The sequence below is a fragment of the Mauremys reevesii genome, linkage group 5 (assembly GCF_016161935.1).
Source record: "Mauremys reevesii isolate NIE-2019 linkage group 5, ASM1616193v1, whole genome shotgun sequence".
Classification (NCBI taxonomy): domain Eukaryota; kingdom Metazoa; phylum Chordata; order Testudines; family Geoemydidae; genus Mauremys; species Mauremys reevesii.
The window spans coordinates 140,319,082-140,339,775 of record NC_052627.1 but is presented as its reverse complement, the minus strand read 5'-3'; the positions used below and the strand labels follow the sequence as shown (position 1 = coordinate 140,339,775).

Genomic DNA, 20,694 nt, shown 5'->3' with positions numbered 1-20,694 from the left:
GTTCTCAGGGCTCGGTACAGCAGGGGCTGCCCGGGGGAGCGAGGGAGGGGCCCTGGCAGACTTGTGGGGAGGGGGCTGCAATAGCTCTGAGGTCCCAGAGGGAATAGCAAGTCCATCCCCCCATGTGCTCCAAGGAAGGGGGGCTGGTGCCTGAGGGACAGGATGTGTCTCTGCCTTCCCCAGCTGGGCCATGTCCGGTCCCCCCCCTCAGGCCTGAGGGCAGCAAGCGGAGAAGCTTCCCTTGTCACCGTGTGTCCCATCTGGCCACACAGCCTCACGCACCATGGGGCATGGCAGGCCCATCACACTGTCTGGGGGGCGGGAGCTGCCTGGGGAGACGCTGGGCTGGGGAGGGGGAGCAGCCCGGGCGGACGCCGGGCTGGGGGGCGGGAGCTGCCAGTGGGGACGGGGAGCGGGAGCTGCCTGGGGAGATGCCGGGCTGGGGGGTGGGAGCTGCCAGTGGGGGACACCGGGCTTGGGGGTAGCTGCCAGCAGGGGACGCCGGGCTGGGGGTGCCAGCTCTCGAGGAGACGCCAGGCTGGGGGAGCTGCCAGTGGGGATGCTGGGCTGGGAGCGGAGCTCCCGGGAGACGCTGGCTGGGGCGGAGCTGCCAGCGGGGGACGCCGGGCTGGGGGCGGAGCTGCCAGTGGGGATGCTGGGCTGGGGCGGAGCTCCGGGAGACGCCGGGCTTGGGGCGGGGAGCTGCCAGCAGGGGACGCCAGGCTGGGGGTGCCAGCTCGAGGAGACGCCAGGCTGGGGGCGGAGCTGCCCGGGAGACGCCGGCTGGGGAGCTCGGGAGACGCTGGCTGGGGGCGGAGCTCCTGGGGATACGCTGGCTGGGGGCGGAGCTGCCAGCGGGGGACGCCGGGCTGGGGGGCGGGAGCTCCCCGGGGAGACGCCGGGCTGGGGGCGGAGCTGCCAGCGGGGACTCCGGCTGGGGCGGAGCTGCCAGCGGGGACGCCGGGCTGGGGTGGGAGCTGCCAGCGGGGACGCCGGCTGGGGGCGGAGCTCCCGGGAGACGCCGGGCTGGGGCGGAGCTGCCCGGGAGACGCCGGGCTGGGGGCGGAGCTGCCAGCGGGGACGCTGGCTGGGGGCGGAGCTCCCAGGAGACGCCGCCACCGGGCGGGCCAGCGGCCAGGGACCCACCAGCAGGTTGACAGTGCAGCTCATGCTGTACGTCTTGTTCTCGTCGTTCATGACGGCGCGATAGTCCAGCAGCCGCTCCAGCAGGCCCGTGACCAGGGCCACGAACTTCTCACTGGGCGTGGCCAGCTCGGGGTGATTCCTGCAGCAGCTGAGGAGGCTGGGGGAGAACAGAAGGATTCACACCCCTGCTCCCCTCAGCCATCCACCCACCCCTCTGCCCTGGCCTGGAGCCCCATGCAGGCCAGGCCCCTTCCACACAGCCACAAAAAGGGGATATCTCGCATGCGGCAGCTCCTCCAGCCCCGGCCTCGCCCAGCAGGGGGCGCTGTGGGGAGCGGGGCAGGAGCTGGCTGTGGGGGAAGCTCCTGGCTGCCCCAGCCTCGCCCAGCAGGGGGCGCTGTGGGGAGCGGGGCAGGAGCTGGCTGTGGGGGGAGCTCCTGGCTGCCCCGGCCTCGCCCAGCAGGGGGCGCTGTGGGGAGCAGGGCAGGAGTTGGCTGTGGGGGGAGCTCCTGGCTACCCCAGCCTCACCCAGCAGGGGGCGCTGTGGGGAGTGGGGCAGGAGCTGGCTGTGGGGGGAGCTCCTGGCTGCCCCGGCCTCACCCAGCAGGGGGCGCTGTGGGGAGTGGGGCAGGAGCTGGCTGTGGGGGGAGCTCCTGGCTACCCCAGCCCCGGCCTCGCCCAGCAGGGGGCGCTCGGAGGAGTGGGGCAGGAACTGGCTGTGGGGGGTGCTGTGGGGCAGGAGCGCTGACTGTGCGGGGCTCCAGTTGGGGAGAGGGTCGGAGCTCCCGGGGGTGCCTGCGGGGGCAGAGTTGGCAGTGAAGCATTAACAGACTCGTCCTTGGTCCCAGCGCTCCGGCTGGCAGCCGCTGAGGGCGATTCCAGGACAGAGCAGGGGGGGCACATGGGGAGGGGCCAGATGCCCCATCCAGGGGCAGATGTGAGGGGACGTGGGGCCAGGCAGGGCAGAGACTCACATGCTCTGGAAGAGCTGCTTGTACTGTTCATCCCCACGGCCGCCCTCCACTTCGCTGTCCAGCTTGCGCAGGATCTCGTCCTCGAACTGCGGAGAGGGGCAGCGTGAGCCGGGCTGGGGCACTGCCGGGCTCGGGGCGCCTCGGGGGCTACAGCAGCAGCAGAAGCCCCTGCCCGGGGCCTGGGCCAGACTGGGGTCTAATCCTGATCTGGGCGGGGGTTAGACTAGACCCTCGTGCTGCCTCCCAGCCTATGGGTCTAGAGCCCATTCCTGGGGCTCCTGACCATCTCCTCCCCAGCATCCCCAGCCACGCCCCACCACAGCCTTGGGGGGCGCAGGGCCCTGCCCCTCAGCCACAGCACAGGCTGCCCCGGGTGGCTGGGCCAGGAGACTCTGGGCAGGGCCTGTGGTGATAACTGGGCTGACAGATTTCCCCCGTTGCAAGCTCAGCTGTGAGAGGCGGGCGGGAGCAGAGCACGTCCTGCTCGGCGCAGGGCACGGACTAGCTGAGCTCTCGAGTCCCTCCCGGCCACGGTTCTCTGACAAGTGTGGCCACAAGTGGAACAAGCGCTGCTGGGAAAAGGAGCGGCCAAGCCGAATGAGTCTCAAGGAAAAGGCCTGATCTAACCCCAGGGCCCCGGAGTGCGGAAATCAGTGACCCCAAACCGGTGTGTCACCAACTAGGACAGAACACAGAGAGGCTGGGCTGCTCCGCCCCTCCCGCCCTCCGGGGTTCTGAAAAAGATGGTTACTCACCGTTGTAACTGTTGTTCTTCAAGATGTGTTGCTCATATCCATTCCAATTAGGTGTGTGCGCGCCGCGTGCACGCTCATCGGAAGATTTTTACCCTAGCAACACTCGGTGGGTCGGCTGGGCACCCCCTGGAGTGGTGCCGCTATGGCACTGGATATATACCCCTGCCGACCCACCCGCCCCTCAGTTCCTTCTTGCCGGCTACTCTGACAGAGGGGAAGGAGGGCAGGTTTGGAATGGATATGAGCAACACATCTCGAAGAACAACAGTTACAAAGGTGAGTAACCATCTTTTCTTCTTCGAGTGCTTGCTCATATCGATTCCAATTAGGTGATTCCCAAGCCTTACCTAGGCCGTGGGGTCGGAGTGAGATGTCGCAGAATGTAGAACTGCTGAGCCAAAGGCTGCATCACCTCTGGACTGTTGGACCAGAGCATAATGTGAAGCAAAGGTGTGGACCGAAGACCAGGTAGCTGCCCAACATATCTCCTGGATAGGTACACGAGCCAGGAAGGCGGCAGATGAAGCTGAGCCTTGGTAGAATGTGCGGTGAGGTGGCTCGAGGGTACATGAGCCAAGTCGTAACAAGTACGGATACATGCCGTTACCCACGATGAGATCCTCTGGGATGAGACCAGTAGACCCTTCATTCGGTCTGCCACTGCGACGAAGAGCTGGGGCGTTTTACGAAATGATTTTGTGCGCTCGATATAAAATGTGAGCGCTCTACGGACGTCCAGGGAGTGCAATTGTTGCTCCCATCGTGATGAATGCGGCTTTGGGAAGAAGACCGGAAGGAAGATATCCTGGTTGACATGGAATGCTGATACCACTTTAGGGAGGAATGCTGGGTGTGGACGTCACTGCACCTTGTCCTTGTGGAACACAGTATACGGTGGGTCCACCGTGAGAGCCCGAAGCTCGGAGACTCGCCTGGCCGATGTAATGGCTACGAGAAAAGCTGTCTTCCAGGACAAGTATAGCAATGAGCATGTTTCCAATGGCTCAAATGGGGGAGACATAAGTCTGGTTAGAACCAGGTTGAGGTCCCATGTTGGGGTGGGGCGTCGTACTTGTGGGTATAGGTGCTCCAGGCCCTTAAGAAATCTAGAGACCATAGGGTATGAGAACACGGAGCGGCCACTCCCCCCTGAATGGAAGGTAGAGATGGCCACCAAGTGCACCCTCAATGAAGATACCGCCAGGCCCTCCTGTTTGAGAGACCAGAGGTAATCCAAGATGGTTGGGATCGAGGCCTCAGTGGGGGTAACACTGTGTGACCCGCACAAGCAGGAGAAACGCTTCCATTTGGACAGATACGTTGACCGGGTGGAAGGCTTCCTGCTACCCAGGAGTACTTGCTGTACTGAGGCAGAGCAACGCAACTCTGACTGGTTCAGCCATGCAGCAGCCACGCCTTGAGGTGAAGGGCCTGCAGGTCTGGGTGGCGAAGTCTGCCATGGTCCTGCGTTATGAGGTCTGGGTGGAGTGGCAGGGTAATCGGGTTGGCTAGTGACAGATTGAGTAGCGTGGTGTACCAGTGCTGCCTGGGCCATGCTAGAGCGATCAAGATTAGGTGCGCCCCGTCCCTGCGGAGTTTCAGCAGGACCTTGTGAACCAGCGGGAACGGCGGGAAGGCATAAAGCAGCCGGTTCGTCCACGGCATCAGAAATGTGTCCGAGATCAACCCCGGTGAGAGTCCTTGGAAGGAGCAGAACATCTGGCATTTCCTGTTCTCGCGGGAAGCAAACAGGTCTATGTGGGGAAATCCCCACCTCTGGAAAACCGAATGAATAACATCCGGGCGTATCGACCACTTGTGGCAGAGGAATGACCTGCTCAGTCGATCTGCCAGAATGTTCCGAACCCCCGGGAGAAAGGACGCTACCAGGTCTATCGAGTGGGCTATGCAAAAGTCCCAGAGTCTGATGGTCTCCTGACAAAGGGGGGAAGATCGAGTCCCTCACTGTTTGTTTATATAGCACATGGCCGTTGTGTTGTCCATAAACACAGAGACAGCGCGGCCTTGTAAATGTTGCAGGAACGCCTGGCACGCTAGGCGGACTGCTCTCAGTTCTCGGACATTTATGTGAAGTGTCAGCTCCTGAGATGACCAGAGGCCTTGCATACGAAGGCTCCCGAGGTGCGCGCCCCAGCCGAGAGAAGACGCGTCCGTCGTCAGGGACACTGAGGGCTGAGGCGGATGGAACGGTAGCCCTGCACACACCAGGGAGGGAGTCAGCCACCAGTCTAGAGAGCCTAGAGTGCTCGAGGGAATGGTGACTATTGTGTCTATTGAGTCCCTGCTCGGGCGGTACACCGAGTTGAGCCAAGTTTGTAACAGACGCAGGCGGAGCCTGGCGTGCTTGGTTACGAACGTGCATGCCGCCCTGTGGCCTGTCAAAGTTAGAATCAAGACTCACAATTTGTCAGACCACTCTGTTTTTATTAGCGCAGCGCTCCGCCAATAACATTCAGATAATATGAGTACCATGCAAGACACAAACTATCTTATTTATACAGATAAAAGGGTGAGAACTTAACAAGATAACAAAGGGAGCAGAATCAGATAAGTTTACCTGGGCTAGGCATGCATATCTTATTTCCTTACTTAACTATTACCCATCTTCTGTTAATGTTTCGCCATTAGCACCATTGTTTATGCCTAATGTTTCTTTTCCTGGCACCTGTATTTCAACATTTCTTATTTCTGCTTAAAGGTACATACAACATTTCTTTAATCCATTCTTATTTTTACAATATAATTCATTCTACTTTCACAGGCCCAAGAGACCGAGACAAGTGCGAACCGAGGTCGTCGGGAAGTTTTGCAGACCGCGGATGATTGTTGCCATTGCTTGAAACCGCGGCTGTGGTAAGCAGGCCCTGGCAAGATTGGAGTCTAGGGTCGCTCCTATGAAGTCTAACCTCTGTGTGGGAACTAGAGAGGACTTCTCTATATTGATCACCAGGCCTAGACGAGTGAATAGGTCCCTGACGATGCCCACATACTGGGTGACTTGTGTCTCAGAGGTCCCCCAGAGGAGCCAATCGTCCAGATATGGAAACACGTGTATCCGACGTCGGCGGAGATATGCAGCGACCACGGCCATGCACTTCGTGAATACCCTTGGGGCTGTGGAAAGGCCAAAGGGCAGGACTGTGAACTGGAAGTGCTGATGGTTGGCTATGAAACGGAGGTACCTCCTGTGCGGAGGAAAAATGGCGATATGAAAATATGCGTCCTTCATATCGAGGGCGGCATACCAATCTCCAGGATCCAAGGATGGGATAATGGTCCCCAGGGATACCATACGGAACTTCAACTTTACCATAAACTGGTTGAGTCCTCGCAGGTCTAGGATGGGTCTGAGATCACCCTTTGACTTGGGGATTAGGAAATAACGGGAGTAAAACCCCTTGCCCTTTTCGCTCTTTGGCACCTCCTCTATAGCCCCCATGGCGAGAAGTGACCACACCTCTTGCAAGAGGAATTGCTCGTGAGAGGGGTCCCTGAAGAGGGACGGGGTGGGAGGGTGGGAGGGCGGGGTTGAAACAAATTGGAGGTGGTATCCATATTCCACCGTGCGTAGGACCCAGAGATCCGAGGTTAACTGGGACCATGCCGGGAGGAAGTAGGAGAGACGGTTGGAGAAGGGCGGAGAAGGATCCTGGCCTATAAGTGGTACGCCATCCTCGGGCGCACCTTCAAAAGTTAGTATTTGGTCCTGCTGGTGGTTTCGAGGGACCTTGATTTTGGCCCCTTTGGGGTCCTGATTGGCGTCTACGCCCACCTCGGCCGCGCCCCCTGTCAAAGTCCTGCCTGTTTCTAGGCACAAAATACGGATGGGGAGGTTGGGGGTGGAAGGGTCTGCGTTGGGTCACTGGCGTGTGCATGCCTAGTGAACGCATTATGACCCTATTGTCTTTCAGGCTTTGCAGCCTAGGGTCAGTCTTCTCCGAGAAGAGGCCTTTACCATCGAACGGCAAGTCCTGGATGGTGTACTGCAACTCGGGTGGAAGGCTGGAAACCTGAAGCCACGAGATACGCCTCATGGCAACACCTGAGGCCAGAGTCCTGGCTGCTGAGTCGGCTGCATCGAGCGAGGCTTGGAGGGAAGTTCTGGCCACCTTTTTCCCTTCCTCCAAGAAGGCCGCGAACTCCTGGTGGGAATCCTGAGGGAGTAGTTCCGTAAATCTCCCCACCTCCGCCCATGTGTTGTAATTATAGTGGCTGAGGAGGGCTTGTTGATTCGCCACCCGGAGCTGTAAGGCGCCCGCCGAGTACACCTTACGGCCGAGCAGGTCTATTCGCCTAGCCTCCTTAGATTTTGGGGCTGCCGCCTGCTGGCCATGGCCTTCCCTCTCATTAACTGATTGAACGACCAGTGAGCAGGGAGGAGGATGGCCATATAAATACTCGTACCCCCTAGAGGGCACCATATATTTACGCTCGACTCCCCTGGCCGTAGGTGGGATGGAGGCCGGCGATTGCCATATAGTGTCTGCATTGGCTTGAATGGTACGAATAAACGGTAGGGCCACTCTGGTGGGAGCATCAGCCGACAGAATGCTCACCACCGGGTCCTCCACCTCTGGGACCTCCTCTACCTGGAGGTTCATGTTGAGTGCTACCCTCCTGAGGAGGTCCTGGTGGGCCCTCAGGTCGATTGGAGGAGGGCCCGAGGAGGATGTCCCTGCCACCGCCTCGTCTGGAGAAGAGGAAGAGGAGACACCTGGGACGAGAGGGTCCTGCGTGGCCTCTTGCTCCTGAGCAACCTCCTGCTCCAGTGGGACTGGGGAGTCTAGTGGGTGGACTGGAGCTTCCTCCGTACCAGCGGGAGGCGGATGACTGATTGTCGCCTCTGGCACCCGGTGCTCTGATGGTGCCGAGCGGGATGGGACTACTGGTGCCCCTTGGGCCTGGTGGTACGCCCAAGGCGTCCAGAAGGACCACTGGTGTGGGCCTAGGTCCTGGGCCTGGGCCTCTCAGAAGACCCCGGTGGGCACATCGGACTCGCGGTCCTGCGCATAATAGCTGTCCGCGCGGGAGGACTCTGAGGCGTGCCTGGAAGGCCATGGAGGAGCGGAGAGGCCCTGAGCAGAGTCCATGTCTCTAGCAGGCCTAGCTCTACTCAGCACCGGATACCGGTACCTGGAGGCATACTGGTACCGGGAACAAGATCGGGACCTGCGACTGGAGCAGTGCCGGGAGGTCGACCACGATCACGAGGCTCGGCGTCGGGAGCGGCTACGGGAGTCACGGTGCCTGGAGCGGTGCCGGGAGCTGGAGCGGTGCCGAGAATATCGGGCCGGCGACCGGGATGCCGACCAGAGCCGCGAGTGCGACCGGTACCGCAGAGGAGAACGGTGCCGGGACTGCGAGCGGCGACGGGAGCGCCGTTGGGACCTGGAATGTCTGCGGGACCGTGATCTAGAACGGTGCCGGTCTGCTGCGCCGACAGAGGGTGGCCGAATCAAGGCCGGCTTGCCTATAGACTGTATCGCCCGCACCGGCGGTGCCGGGAGCGGAGGCAGCGTCAACTCTGTCATCAAAATCAGATCCCTCGCTGTTGAGAACGTCTCCGGCGTAGACGGGATATTAAGCTCTACCACGGGTCTAGCCGGGGAGCTGACAGGCACCGGACTCGACGGCCCTTGTGGGACCGGAGTCAACGGTGCAGACGTCGTCGGTGCCGCGGCGGGTGTCAGCGCCGGGCGGTCCGACTTGGACGAGCTCTCTGGCTGCGGTGCAGGTGGCACGGAAGCAGCAGGAGTCTTAGCCTTTCTCGACCTCAGGGAGAGGGAGTGGCGTCGAGCCGGCCTTGGTGCCGGCGACGGGTGGTGCCAAGGAGCCTTGGCCGTACCTGCGCGGTCCGGTGCCGAGGAGGTGCTTCTGTTCGAAGAGTGACCAGCGCTCGGTGCCGAAGGCTGAGGGGTGAGAGACGCCTCCATGAGGAGCTGCTTTAGCCTAATGTCCTGCTCCTTTTTTGTTCTTGGCTTAAAAGCCTTGCAAATGTGGCACTTAGCTGTCAGGTGCGACTCCCCGAGGCACTTCAGACAGGAGTCGTGCGGGTCTCCTGTCGGCATCGGCACGCGGCAGGCCGAGCACGGTTTGAAACCCGGTGAACCAGGCATGGGCCCTGGCACCAGGTGCGGGGAAGGGGCTATTCCCCAACCCCTCTTAACTATTATTATACTAAATATACTATAAAGTAATAAACTAAAGTGAACTATATAAAAAGTTTTTAACTATATACAGAACAAGGAACGAGAGAACTACGAGTAGCTAGGGAAGTGGAGGTCAGCTAAGCCGCGCTCCACTGTTCCAACGACTGACACGGGCGGTAAGAAGGAACTGAGGAGCGGATGGGCCGGCTGGGGTATATATCCTGCGCCATGGCGGCGCCACTCCAGGGGGCGCCCAGCCGGCCCGCCAAGTGTTGCTAGGGTAAAAATTTTCCGACAAACGTGCACGCGGCGCGCACACCTAACTGGAATGGATATGAGCAAGCACTCGAAGAAGAACAAAAGCCACGGGGGAGGGATGGGGACACACAGCCATGGGGATCCCCTCAGCCCAGCTACGGAGCAGTGCACTAAGGGTGCAATGTAAGTCTCCATCCAGAGCCAGCACCAGTACCCTCGGATGGGCTGCTTATGGGGAGGATGGAGCTGGAGTCCCCAGGCAGGAAGGGCAAGGGGTGCTCGGGTGAGGGGCTCAGCCCTGTGGGGAAGGGAGGGCGAGGGTCACGCTCGGGGGAGGGGCTTGTCCCCGGGCAGGCAGGGGGAGGGTCACGCTCAGGGGAGGGGCTCGGCCCTGTGGGGAAGGCAGGGGGAGGGTCACATTCGGGGGAGGGGCCTGCCCTGTGGGGAAGGCAGGGGAGGGTCACGCTCAGGAGGGGCCTGCCCTGTGGGGAAGGCAGGGGAGGGTCAGGCTCAGGAGGGGCCTGGCCCTGTGGGGCAGGGAGGGAGAGGGTCACACTCGGGAGGGGCCCGGGCAGGAGGGTGAGGGTCACACTCGGGGGAGGGGCTCTTCCCCGGGCAGGGAGGGTGAGGGTCATGCCTGGGGGAGGGGCTCGGCCCTGTGCAGGGAGGGCGAGGGTCACGCCGGGGAGGGGCTCAGCCCTGTGGGGCAGGGAGGGAGGGTCACACTCGGGAGGGGCCTGTCCCCGGCAGGCAGGGGAGGGTCACGCTTGGGAGGGGCCTCGGCCCTGTGGGGAAGGCAGGGGAGGGTCACGCCAGGAGGGGCTCAGCCCTGTGGGGCAGGGAGGGGGAGGGTCACACTCGGGGGAGGGGCTCGTCCCCGGGCAGGCAGGGCGAGGGTCACGCTCAGGAGGGGCCTGGCCCTGTGGGGAAGGCAGGGGAGGGTCACGCTCAGGAGGGGCTCGGCCCTGTGGAGAAGGCAGGGGAGGGTCACGCTCGGGAGGGGCTCGGCCCTGTGGGGAAGGCAGGGGGAGGGTCACGCTCGGGGGAGGGGCTCGGCCCTGTGGGGCAGGGAGGGCGAGGGTCACGCTCGGGGGAGGGGCTCGGCCCTGTGGGGCAGGGAGGGCGAGGGTCACGCTCAGGGGAGGGGCTCGGCCCTGTGGGGAAGGCAGGGGGAGGGTCACATTCGGGGGAGGGGCTCGGCCCTGTGGGGAAGGCAGGGGGAGGGTCACGCTCAGAGGAGGGGCTCGGCCCTGTGGGGCAGGGAGGGAGAGGGTCACACTCGGGGGAGGGGCTCGGCCCTGTGGGGAAGGGAGGGAGAGGGTCACGCTCGGGGGAGGGGCTCGGCCCTGTGGGGAAGGGAGGGAGAGGGTCACTCTCGGGGGAGGGGCTCGGCCCTGTGGGGAAGGCAGGGGGAGGGTCACGCTCGGGAGGGGCCTGGCCCTGTGGGGAAGGCAGGGGAGGGTCACGCTCAGGGGAGGGGCTCGGCCCTGTGGGGCAGGGAGGGAGAGGGTCACACTCAGGGGAGGGGCTCGGCCCTGTGGGGAAGGCAGGGGGAGGGTCACGCTCAGGGGAGGGGCTCGGCCCTGTGGGGAAGGCAGGGGGAGGGTCAGGCTCAGGGGAGGGGCTCGGCCCTGTGGGGCAGGGAGGGAGAGGGTCACACTCGGGGGAGGGGCTCGTCCCCGGGGCAGGGAGGGAGAGGGTCACACTCGGGGGAGGGGCTCGTCCCCGGGCAGGGAGGGTGAGGGTCATGCCTGGGGGAGGGGCTCGGCCCTGTGGGGAAGGGAGGGCGAGGGTCACGCTCGGGGGAGGGGCTCAGCCCTGTGGGGCAGGGAGGGGGAGGGTCACACTCGGGGGAGGGGCTCGTCCCCGGGCAGGCAGGGGGAGGGTCACGCTTGGGGGAGGGGCTCGGCCCTGTGGGGAAGGCAGGGGGAGGGTCACGCTCAGGGGAGGGGCTCGGCCATTGTGGGGAAGGGAGGGGGGGGGGCACACTCAGGGGCGGGGCTCGGCCCTGTGGGGAAGGGAGGGGGAGGGTCACACTCAGGGGAGGGGCTCGGCCCTGTGGGGAAGGGAGGGGGAGGGTCACACTCAGGGGAGGGGCTCATCCCCGGGCAGGGAGGGCGAGGGTCACGCCTGGGGGAGGGGCTCGGCCCCGCATCCCCGGGCAGGGAGGGCGAGGGGTGCGCCAGGGCCGAGAGGCTCAGTTCGAGGCCTAGGACCTGGGGCAGGGGCTGAAGGGAGCTGTGTTCCTGTCGGGGCCGGCTGGGTCATGGCTGAGGGGGAAGGTGACAGGCCCTGTGCCTCCTCTCCAGCGGGTCTCTGGCCATGGTGCTCTTCTTCCCAGGGCCTCTCCCCCCGCTCCGTCATACTGGTCAGGTGCCGGGAGCAGCACAGACCCCCATGGGAGGGGCTCACACTGCAGCATGCCTCCTAGCCCAGGGCTGCTGTCATCCCTGGTGACTATGGCCGGCTGCACACTGCCAGCCCACCCGTGCCTCGCACGCCCCCTCCTTGCACCCTGCTCCTTTCCCTGGTGACTACGGCCGGCTGCACACTGCCAGTCCACCTGTGCCTTCCACACCCCCTCCTTGCACCCTGCTCCTTTCCCTGGTGACTACGGCCGGCTGCACACTGCCAGTCCACCCGTGCCTCGCACGCCCCCTCCTGGCACCCTGCTCCTTTGCCTGGTGACTACGGCCGGCTGCACACTGCCAGCCCACCCGTGCCTCGCACGCCCCCTCCTTGCACCCTGCTCCTTTCCCTGGTGACTACGGCCGGCTGCACACTGCCAGTCCACCCGTGCCTCGCACGCCCCCTCCTTGCACCCTGCTCCTTTCCCTGGTGACTACGGCCGGCTGCACACTGCCAGTCCACCCGTGCCTCGCACGCCCCCTCCTTGCACCCTGCTCCTTTGCCTGGTGACTACGGCCGGCTGCACACTGCCAGTCCACCCGTGCCTCGCACGCCCCCTCCTTGCACCCTGCTCCTTTGCCTGGTGACTACGGCCGGCTGCACACTGCCAGCCCACCTGTGCCTGCCACACCCCCTCCTTGCACCCTGCTCCTTTGCCTGGTGACTACGGCCGGCTGCACACTGCCAGTCCACCCGTGCCTCGCACGCCCCCTCCTTGCACCCTGCTCCTTTGCCTGGTGACTACGGCCGGCTGCACACTGCCAGTCCACCCGTGCCTCGCACGCCCCCTCCTTGCACCCTGCTCCTTTGCCTGGTGACTACGGCCGGCTGCACACTGCCAGCCCACCTGTGCCTTCCACACCCCCTCCTTGCACCCTGCTCCTTTGCCTGGTGACTACGGCCGGCTGCACACTGCCAGTCCACCCGTGCCTCGCACGCCCCCTCCTTGCACCCTGCTCCTTTCCCTGGTGACTACGGCTGGCTGCACACTGCCAGTCCACCCCTGCCTCGCACGCCCCCTCCTGGCACCCTGCTCCTTTGCCTGGTGACTACGGCTGGCTGCACACTGCCAGTCCACCCGTGCCTCGCACGCCCCCTCCTTGCACCCTGCTCCTTTGCCTGGTGACTACGGCTGGCTGCACACTGCCAGCCCACCTGTGCCTTCCACACCCCCTCCTTGCACCCTGCTCCTTTCCCTGGTGACTATGGCCGGCTGCACACTGCCAGTCCACCCGTGCCTCGCACGCCCCCTCCTTGCACCCTGCTCCTTTGCCTGGTGACTATGGCCGGCTGCACACTGCCAGTCCACCCGTGCCTCGCACGCCCCCTCCTTGCACCCTGCTCCTTTGCCTGGTGACTACGGCTGGCTGCACACTGCCAGTCCACCCGTGCCTCGCACGCCCCCTCCTGGCATCCTGCTCCTTTGCCTGGTGACTACGGCTGGCTGCACACTGCCAGTCCACCTGTGCCTGCCACACCCCCTCCTTGCACCCTGCTCCTTTCCCTGGTGACTATGGCCGGCTGCACACTGCCAGTCCACCCCTGCCTCGCACGCCCCCTCCTGGCACCCTGCTCCTTTGCCTGGTGACTACGGCTGGCTGCACACTGCCAGTCCACCCGTGCCTCGCACGCCCCCTCCTTGCACCCTGCTCCTTTCCCTGGTGACTATGGCCGGCTGCACACTGCCAGTCCACCCGTGCCTCGCACACCCCCTCCTTGCACCCTGCTCCTTTGCCTGGTGACTACGGCCGGCTGCACACTGCCAGTCCACCCCTGCCTCGCACACCCCCTCCTTGCACCCTGCTCCTTTCCCTGGTGACTACAGCCGGCTGCACACTGCCAGTCCACCTGTGCCTGCCACACCCCCTCCTTGCACCCTGCTGGCCCCCGACTCCCTGGGGCCCAGAACGCACCATGCCGAAGTTCTTGGTCAGCTGGTACTCGCATAGCATCATGTCGAAGAAGATGGGGATGGTGGATTTGCGCAGCTCCAGCTCGGGTACCAGCGTCATCTCCAGGATGGGGCCCACCATGCCAGGGATAAACCGAATCTTGTGATGTCCTGAGGCAGGGGCAGGAAGGGACTGGTTGGAAGGGTATTGCTCTCCCAGGACCCCTCCCCTCTCCCCATGGGGGCAAGATCTCCTTGGGGGAGTGGTGGTATCGCCCTGCGGGACACTAGCAGATTACACACTTCCCGAGGCACCCAGACCAGGCCTAGCAAGGAGCCAGGTCCTGCCCCGGAGAGAGCAGCACCCAGGGGAACGACGATCGGCAACAGTTGTAAGGAACAGACAGCCGGGGAGTGGGGCTGCCTCGCAAGGGCATTCTCAGCTGCACACCCGGTGGGGCCAGCTCAGGACATGAGATCGGATTCAGTCGCTCTCTCCAGCCGTGCTCTCCACACCACACTGGTGCCCCACAGCCCCTTGGCTAGTCCAGCCCCAGACTGTCTCCGGTTGGCTGCCTTGCGGAGCCAGGAGCCCCAGCTGTGCGCTCTGTCTGAGTGGAGGCTGGTCAGCATTGCTCTAGCTGCCAAACCGAAAGGTAGGGCATTATTCTCACAACGTCCCGAAGTTCGACTCTTCTACCCTAGAGCAGACCTAGCAGGTCCCTGCACTGCATGTGCTCAGGGCAGGGACCAGGACGCCAAGGCGGAAAGCTGATGGGCTACTCCTGGTATTGGCTGAGGTGGCTTTTACTTGTAAACAGGCAGGGCACAGAGATGGCTTTAGGGCAGGGGCGGGCAAACTTTTTGGCCTGAGGGCCACATTGGGTTTTGTAAATTGTATGGAGGGCCGGTTAGGGGAGGGGGTCATGGCCCTGCCCCCACCTCCTATCTGCCCCCCCCAGGACTCCTGCCCCATCTAACCCCCCCTGTTCCCTGACGGCCCCCCTGGAACCCCTGCCCCACCCACACACCTCTGCTCCCTGTCCCCCGAACCCCGGCCGCCCCATTCAACCCCTCCTCTCATTCCTGATGGCCCCCCCAGGACCCCTGCCCCATCCAACCACCCCTTCTCCCTGACCACTCCCGGAACCCCTGCCCCTGACTGCCCCATCCACCCCCCCCCTTACTGACTGCCCCCCAGGATCTCTGCCCCATTCAACCCCCTGTTCCCCCCACCCCCTGACCTCCCCCTGAACTCCCCTGCCCTCTATCCAACTCCCACCCCCTGCTCCATGCCCCCTTCCCGCACTGCCTGGAGCACCGGTGGCTGGCGGTGCTACAGACACACCACCCGGCTGGAGCCAGGCCACGCTGCCGCCACCACCGCGCAGCAGAGAGGCCGGGTCAGGCCGGCTCTGCAGCTGCGCTGCCCCAGGAGCTCACAGCCCCCACCCAGAGCACTGCGCCGGCAGTGGGTCGAGCTGCAGGGGTGGGGGGACAGCAGGGGAGGAGCAGGGGGCAGCCTCCCAGGCCAGGAGCTCAGGGGCCGGGCAGGACGGTCCCGTGGGCCGGATGTGGCCCGCGGGCCGTAGTTTGCCCACCTCTGCTTTAGGGGTTAACGTCTGTGTAAGGTGAATGTCACATGACTGAGTGGGACGGCTTCCCGGAGTGCTGTGCTGTATCACTGGTCAATAGCCATAACCCGGATGTTCCTGAGTATATTTCATAACGAACCAAAGAGCCATCCTGCAAATAATGACGATCCCGCCCCTCAGGCTCAGCCCTGCCTGGCCCCACCCCAGAGCTGCCCTGCCTATGGCTCAAGCCCTTCCCACGCCAGCCTCACCTAGGTTGTACCACATGTCCCGGATGGCGGCTCCAATTGTGGCTCTCATGTCTCCGTACCTGATGCGATAAGGAGAGGGAATTATTCCCTCCAGCCCCTGTGCCGCCCGGACCATTCGAGGTGTCAGTAAGAGCAGAATGGGACCCAGGGCTGGGAATCCAGCACCAAATCCACCCCCCGTCCCATCCTGATGGAGGCTCCAGACGCAGCCAGTCTAGAGCATCACCAGAGAACAGGGAATCCCCCGCCTGGTTACATGGCAAAGTCAGGAGGCACCTCCAACCACTGAGGCCAGCAGAGGAGCCCAGGCTGTGGCCGTGGAAGATGGGCTCCCCAGGGTCCCATAACCCTCAGGGCCCAGTGGAGACAGGCAGGTGACTCACTTGGCAAGGATGGTGGTGCGCTTAGCCTGGGAGAAGTTCTCCAGCTGCAGGGAATCCTGGGTGAGGAAGGCAACTGCCAGGTGGAAATAATTGTTCCAAAGCTGTAAAGAAAAGATGGGCTCAAAGGTGGCTACAGGGATGTCAGACGCGTGGGGGCCTGGGACCCGGAGGTGAGGGACTGGGGCAAGGCCAGGGAATGCGGGGGAGGAGGGGAGCGAGGTGGGAGGAGGCATAGATTCCGAGGCCAGAAGGGACCATTGTGATCACCTAGTCTGGCACCCTCCCCTCTCTCTTCCCCCCCCCACCTCCCGCCCTGTACAGCACAGCCCAGAGACCTACCCCACAATAATTCCTAGAGCAGAGCTTTTAGAACAGGGGTGGGCAAACTTTCTGGCCTGAGGGCCACATTGGGGAATAGAAATTGTATGGCGGGCCATGAATGCTCACAGAATTGGGGTTGGGGTGCGGGAGGGGGTGAGGGCTCTGGGGTGGGGCTGGGGATGAGTGGTTTGGGGTGCAGGAGGGTGCTCCATGCTGGGGTCGAGGGGTTTGGAGAGTGGGAGGGGGCTCAGGGCTGGGGCAGGGGGTTAGGGCATGGGGAGAGGCTCCCGGAAGCAGTGGCATGTCTCTTTTCCGGCTCCTAGGCGTGGCGCAGCCCACGACCCTCAGAAAGGGGCCATGCCGCGGCTTCAGGGAGCCGCGCGGTGCAGCCCCCGACCCGGTTCCTCAGCGGGAGCTCGTGGGCCGGCTTAAAACGGCTGATCCAGGCCGCGGCCGTAATTTGCCCACCCCCGTTTTAGAAGAACATCCAATCTAGACTGAAAAATCACCAGGGATGGCGAATCCACAATGAACCTGGGTGAATTTGTTGGGAGATATATATTATGTGACAGACCCAGGCCAGTGGGGTACAGGAGTCTGGTAGAGGGCAAATATACTGGTGACTGGATGAGCAGTTTTCTGTTCCCTGAGTGACCAGAGCAGGGGCTGCACTAGAGTAATCAGGAACCTGCTAGAACCAATTAAGGCAGGCAGGCTGATTAGATCCCCTGCAGCCAATCAAGGCAGGCTAATCAGGGCACCTGGGTTTAAAAAGGAGCTCACTCCATGTGATGAACTAGGAATGTTCTTAATGTTCCCTCTGAATACTGTGGGGGGGCCTCAGTTCCTGGCCGACCCTCTGTCTCCTGGCAACTAATGGCCAGGCCCTTCCCCCCTGCAAGGGGATGCTAAAGGTGGGGGAGAACAAAGAGGTCATGTGACCTCCTGGCCCAGGAAAGAAGGTGGAGCTGGAGGGGTTTGGGGAGTCTGGAGCTGGCTGGGGACGAGGAGTGAAGTGCAGATGTGGGGGTCTGGCTCACTGCCCCCCAGAATGGACCCGGCCGAGGGGTCTGGTTCTCGGTACCTACAAGCTCTGTGTTAGACCCTGTTCCTGTCATCGAATAAACCTCTGTGTTACTGGCTGGCTGAGAGTCACGTCTGACTGCGCAGTGGGGGGGCAGGACCCTGTGGCCCCCCAGGACCCCGACTGGGCGGACTCGCTGGGGGAAGCGCACGGAGGGGCCGAGGATGCTGAATGCTCCAAGGAGAGACCCAGGAGGTGAAGCCGTGGGAGCTTCTTGCCCTGCAGACAGTCTGCTCCGAGGGAGAGGAGGCTCCCCAGAGTCCTGCCTGGCTTGGTGGGGAGCAGTTCCAGAGCAGCGCCCAGGGACTCTGTGACACTCCAGTCAGGGAGGGGGGAGCCAGAGGAGAGGAAGTGCGTGTGAGGAGCTGGGAGTGAGAGGCACAAGGAGCTGAGAGGGTGTAGCTGCTGGAGGACTGAGAAGTACAAGCGTTATCAGACACCAGGAGGAAGGTCCTGTGGTGAGGATAAAGAAGGTGTTGGGAGGAGGCCATGGGGAAGTAGCCCAGGGAGGTGTAGCTGTCATGCGGCTGTTACAGGAGGCACTATAGACAGCTGCAATCCACAGGGCCCTGGGCTGGAACCCGGAGTAGAGGGTGGGCCCGGGTTCCCCCCAAACCTCCCAACTCCTGATCAGACACAGGAGAAGTTGATCTAGACTGTGGGGAAGATCACTGAGGTGAGCAAATCTGCCAATAAGCGCAGGACCCACCAAGGTGGAGGAGGAATTGTCACAATATATATACACACACACACATTGTGATTCATACAGCCATGTAATATGTTATAGGTCACTGAGGCCTGGTACGAATGACATTTGCTTGACATGAATGCGTGCGTTGCAAGTTAGCAACCAAAGCAAGGACTTAAGGTCAAGGACTATTAGAACTATTTGTGCAAAAACAATCTTATGTTCCAAGAAAAATACAGAAAATCATCAGAAAAGGAAACACCACCAGCTGGACTGATATAAAATTGTATGAGAATTGGAGGAAATGGACACTTTGGATCATGGTGGCCCACCCAGCATCGTCTCTTTGGAATTGTGTGACGGCCTAGTAAACAAAGGCAAAGAACCGATGAGGCGATGGAATGGAATATAAACGGATGCCCCTGTTTTCTGCAAATCAGAGTCGTTTATTGATCCAGAGTCCCGTGTGGCTCCCCACATCTTATGATCTTATCCTGAGGGAAGGAACCTCGACTGGCCATCAGGACCATTCTGACCTTTGGACTCTGGTATAGTATGTTTGGGGTGTGAATGTGGAGTGAGGAAGGTTTGTTTTGTAATCAATAAAGCGCATGTAGAGTATCGTATATCAACACTGTGCCCAGTATCTGCCTGCTCCCCATCCCATAGGGAGACCTCTATTGTGGGTCTAGGAAATTGTTCCTATGGTTAATTACTCTCACTGTCAAAAATGTGCGTCTGATTTCCACTCTGAATTTGTCTAGCTTCAACTGCCAGCCACTGGATTGCGTTAGACCTTTGCCTGCTGGATTGAAGAGCCTGTTATTAAATATTTGCTTCCATGTAGGTACCTATAGACTGGGATCAAGTCACCCCTTAACCTGCTCTTTGTTCAGCTAAATAGATTGAGCTCCTTGAGTCTCTCACTAGAAAGCAGGTTTTCCAACCCTTTCATCATTCTCGTGCCGCTTCTCTGACCCCTCTCTAATCTAGCCACATCCTTCCTGAATTGTGGGCACCAGAACTGGGCTCAGGATCCCAGAAGTGGTCGCACCAGAGCCAAATCCAGAGGGAAAATAACCTCTCTGCTCCTATTCAATATTCCCCTGTTTCTACATCCCAGGATCACATAAGCTCTTTTGACCACAACGTCACCCTAGGAGCTCATGTTCAGTTAATTATCCACAGTGACCCCCAAAGCTTTTCAGAGTCTCCCACCCTGAACGTAGAGCCTCCATGCTTTGTTCCTAGATGTACATAGTCAGGTTTAGTTGTATAAAAACGCATGTTTGCTTGTCTCCGGTTTACCAAGTGAGACAGATGGCTCTGATTCAGGGACCTGTCCTCTTCATTATTTCTCACTTCCCCAATTTTTGTGTCATCTGCAAACTTTAGTGATGATTTTATGTTTTCTTCCACGTCATTGATAAAAACATTAAATAGCGTAGGGCCAAGAACCGATCCCTGTGGGACCCCACTGGAAACAGACCTCCTTGATTACGATTCTCCATTTACTATTACATTTTGAGATCTACCAGTTACGTAACTTTTAACCCATTTAATGTTTGTCATGTGCATTTCATATCAGTCTAGTTTTTTGACCAAAATGTGGTAGGGTACCAATCAAGCACCTCACAGATGTCTACATGTAGTACAGCACTTGTAATCTCCTCAAAAAAATACCAACTTTGACGGGATCTATTTTCCATAAATCCAGGTTGATTGGCATTAATTACATCACCATCCTTTAGCTCGTTATTAATCGAGTCCCAGATGCTCCATTGTCTTAGCCAGGACTGATGTCAGGCTGGAAGGCCAGTAATTAACCAGCTCACCCTGCTTTCACTTTTTAAACATTGGCACAACGTTAGCTCTCTTCCGTCCCCTGGAACTTTCCCAGTGCTCCAAGACTCACTGAAAAGCAACCGTCCAGCAAACTCCTCAGACAGCGCTTTTAAAACTCTGGATGCAAGTCGATTGGACCTGCTGATTTAAAAATGTCTCACTGTAGTAGCTTCTGTTTAACATCCTCCAGAGAGACGAGCAGGATGGAAGAGCATCACCATATGAGGAGGCCGCAACATCTGTTTTTTCCCCCAAATACAGAACAGAAATATTTACTGAACACTCCTGCCTTTTCTGCACGATCACTGAGAATTCGGAGTCACAGTCGGCACATTGGCGCTGACAGTGGTGGCTTGCGGGTCTCTGGTCGAGTGTATGAAGTGCACTGCCGGTTGGCCACTGACTCCCTTGGGGAGCGAATCAAGCCTGTGGGCAACATCAGACCATGGCAAACCCTTCTCCCAACCGGCTCGGCTCGGCCTGCAGCCTGGCTCCACACCCTCAGCCGGCTGCTTTCACTCAGGGTGGTGATGTCTATTATGCCTCTCAGAGGTGGAAACTTGGACAGATGACTAGAGAGGAATATAAAAATATTGCTCGAGCATGCAGGGGTGTAATCAGGAAGGCCAAGGCACAATTGGAGTTGCAGCTAACAAGGGATGTGAAGGATAACAAGAAGGGTTTCTACAGGTATGTTAGCAACAAGAAAAAATCAGGGGAAGTGTGGGACCCTTACTGAATGGGGGAGGCAACCTAGTGACAGAGGATGTGGAAAAAGCTGAAAGTACTCAATGCTTTTTTGCCCTGGGTCTGCACAGACAAGGTCAGCTCCCAGACTGCTGCACTGGGCAGCACAGCATGGGGAGGAGGTGACCAGCCCTCAGTGGTGAAAGAACAGGTTAAGGACTATTTAGAAAAGCTGGA

General features: G+C 60.8%; 1 protein-coding gene across 6 annotated transcripts in view; it reads right to left on the bottom strand.

Annotated features, from left to right (window-relative positions):
• Nucleotides 1-20,694, bottom strand: part of LOC120406127 (dedicator of cytokinesis protein 2-like) — a 317,936-nt gene that overhangs the window by 42,509 nt on the left and 254,733 nt on the right. For all 6 annotated transcript variants that reach the window (XM_039540455.1, XM_039540456.1, XM_039540457.1 and 3 more), the window contains 5 exons: nt 15,833-15,933; nt 15,450-15,508; nt 13,626-13,774; nt 2,121-2,206; nt 1,147-1,303 (listed from right to left, as the gene is read on the bottom strand). In XM_039540455.1, the coding sequence (XP_039396389.1) occupies nt 1,147-1,303; nt 2,121-2,206; nt 13,626-13,774; nt 15,450-15,508; nt 15,833-15,933 (552 nt within the window). The remainder of the gene's footprint in view (nt 1-1,146; nt 1,304-2,120; nt 2,207-13,625; nt 13,775-15,449; nt 15,509-15,832; nt 15,934-20,694) is intronic.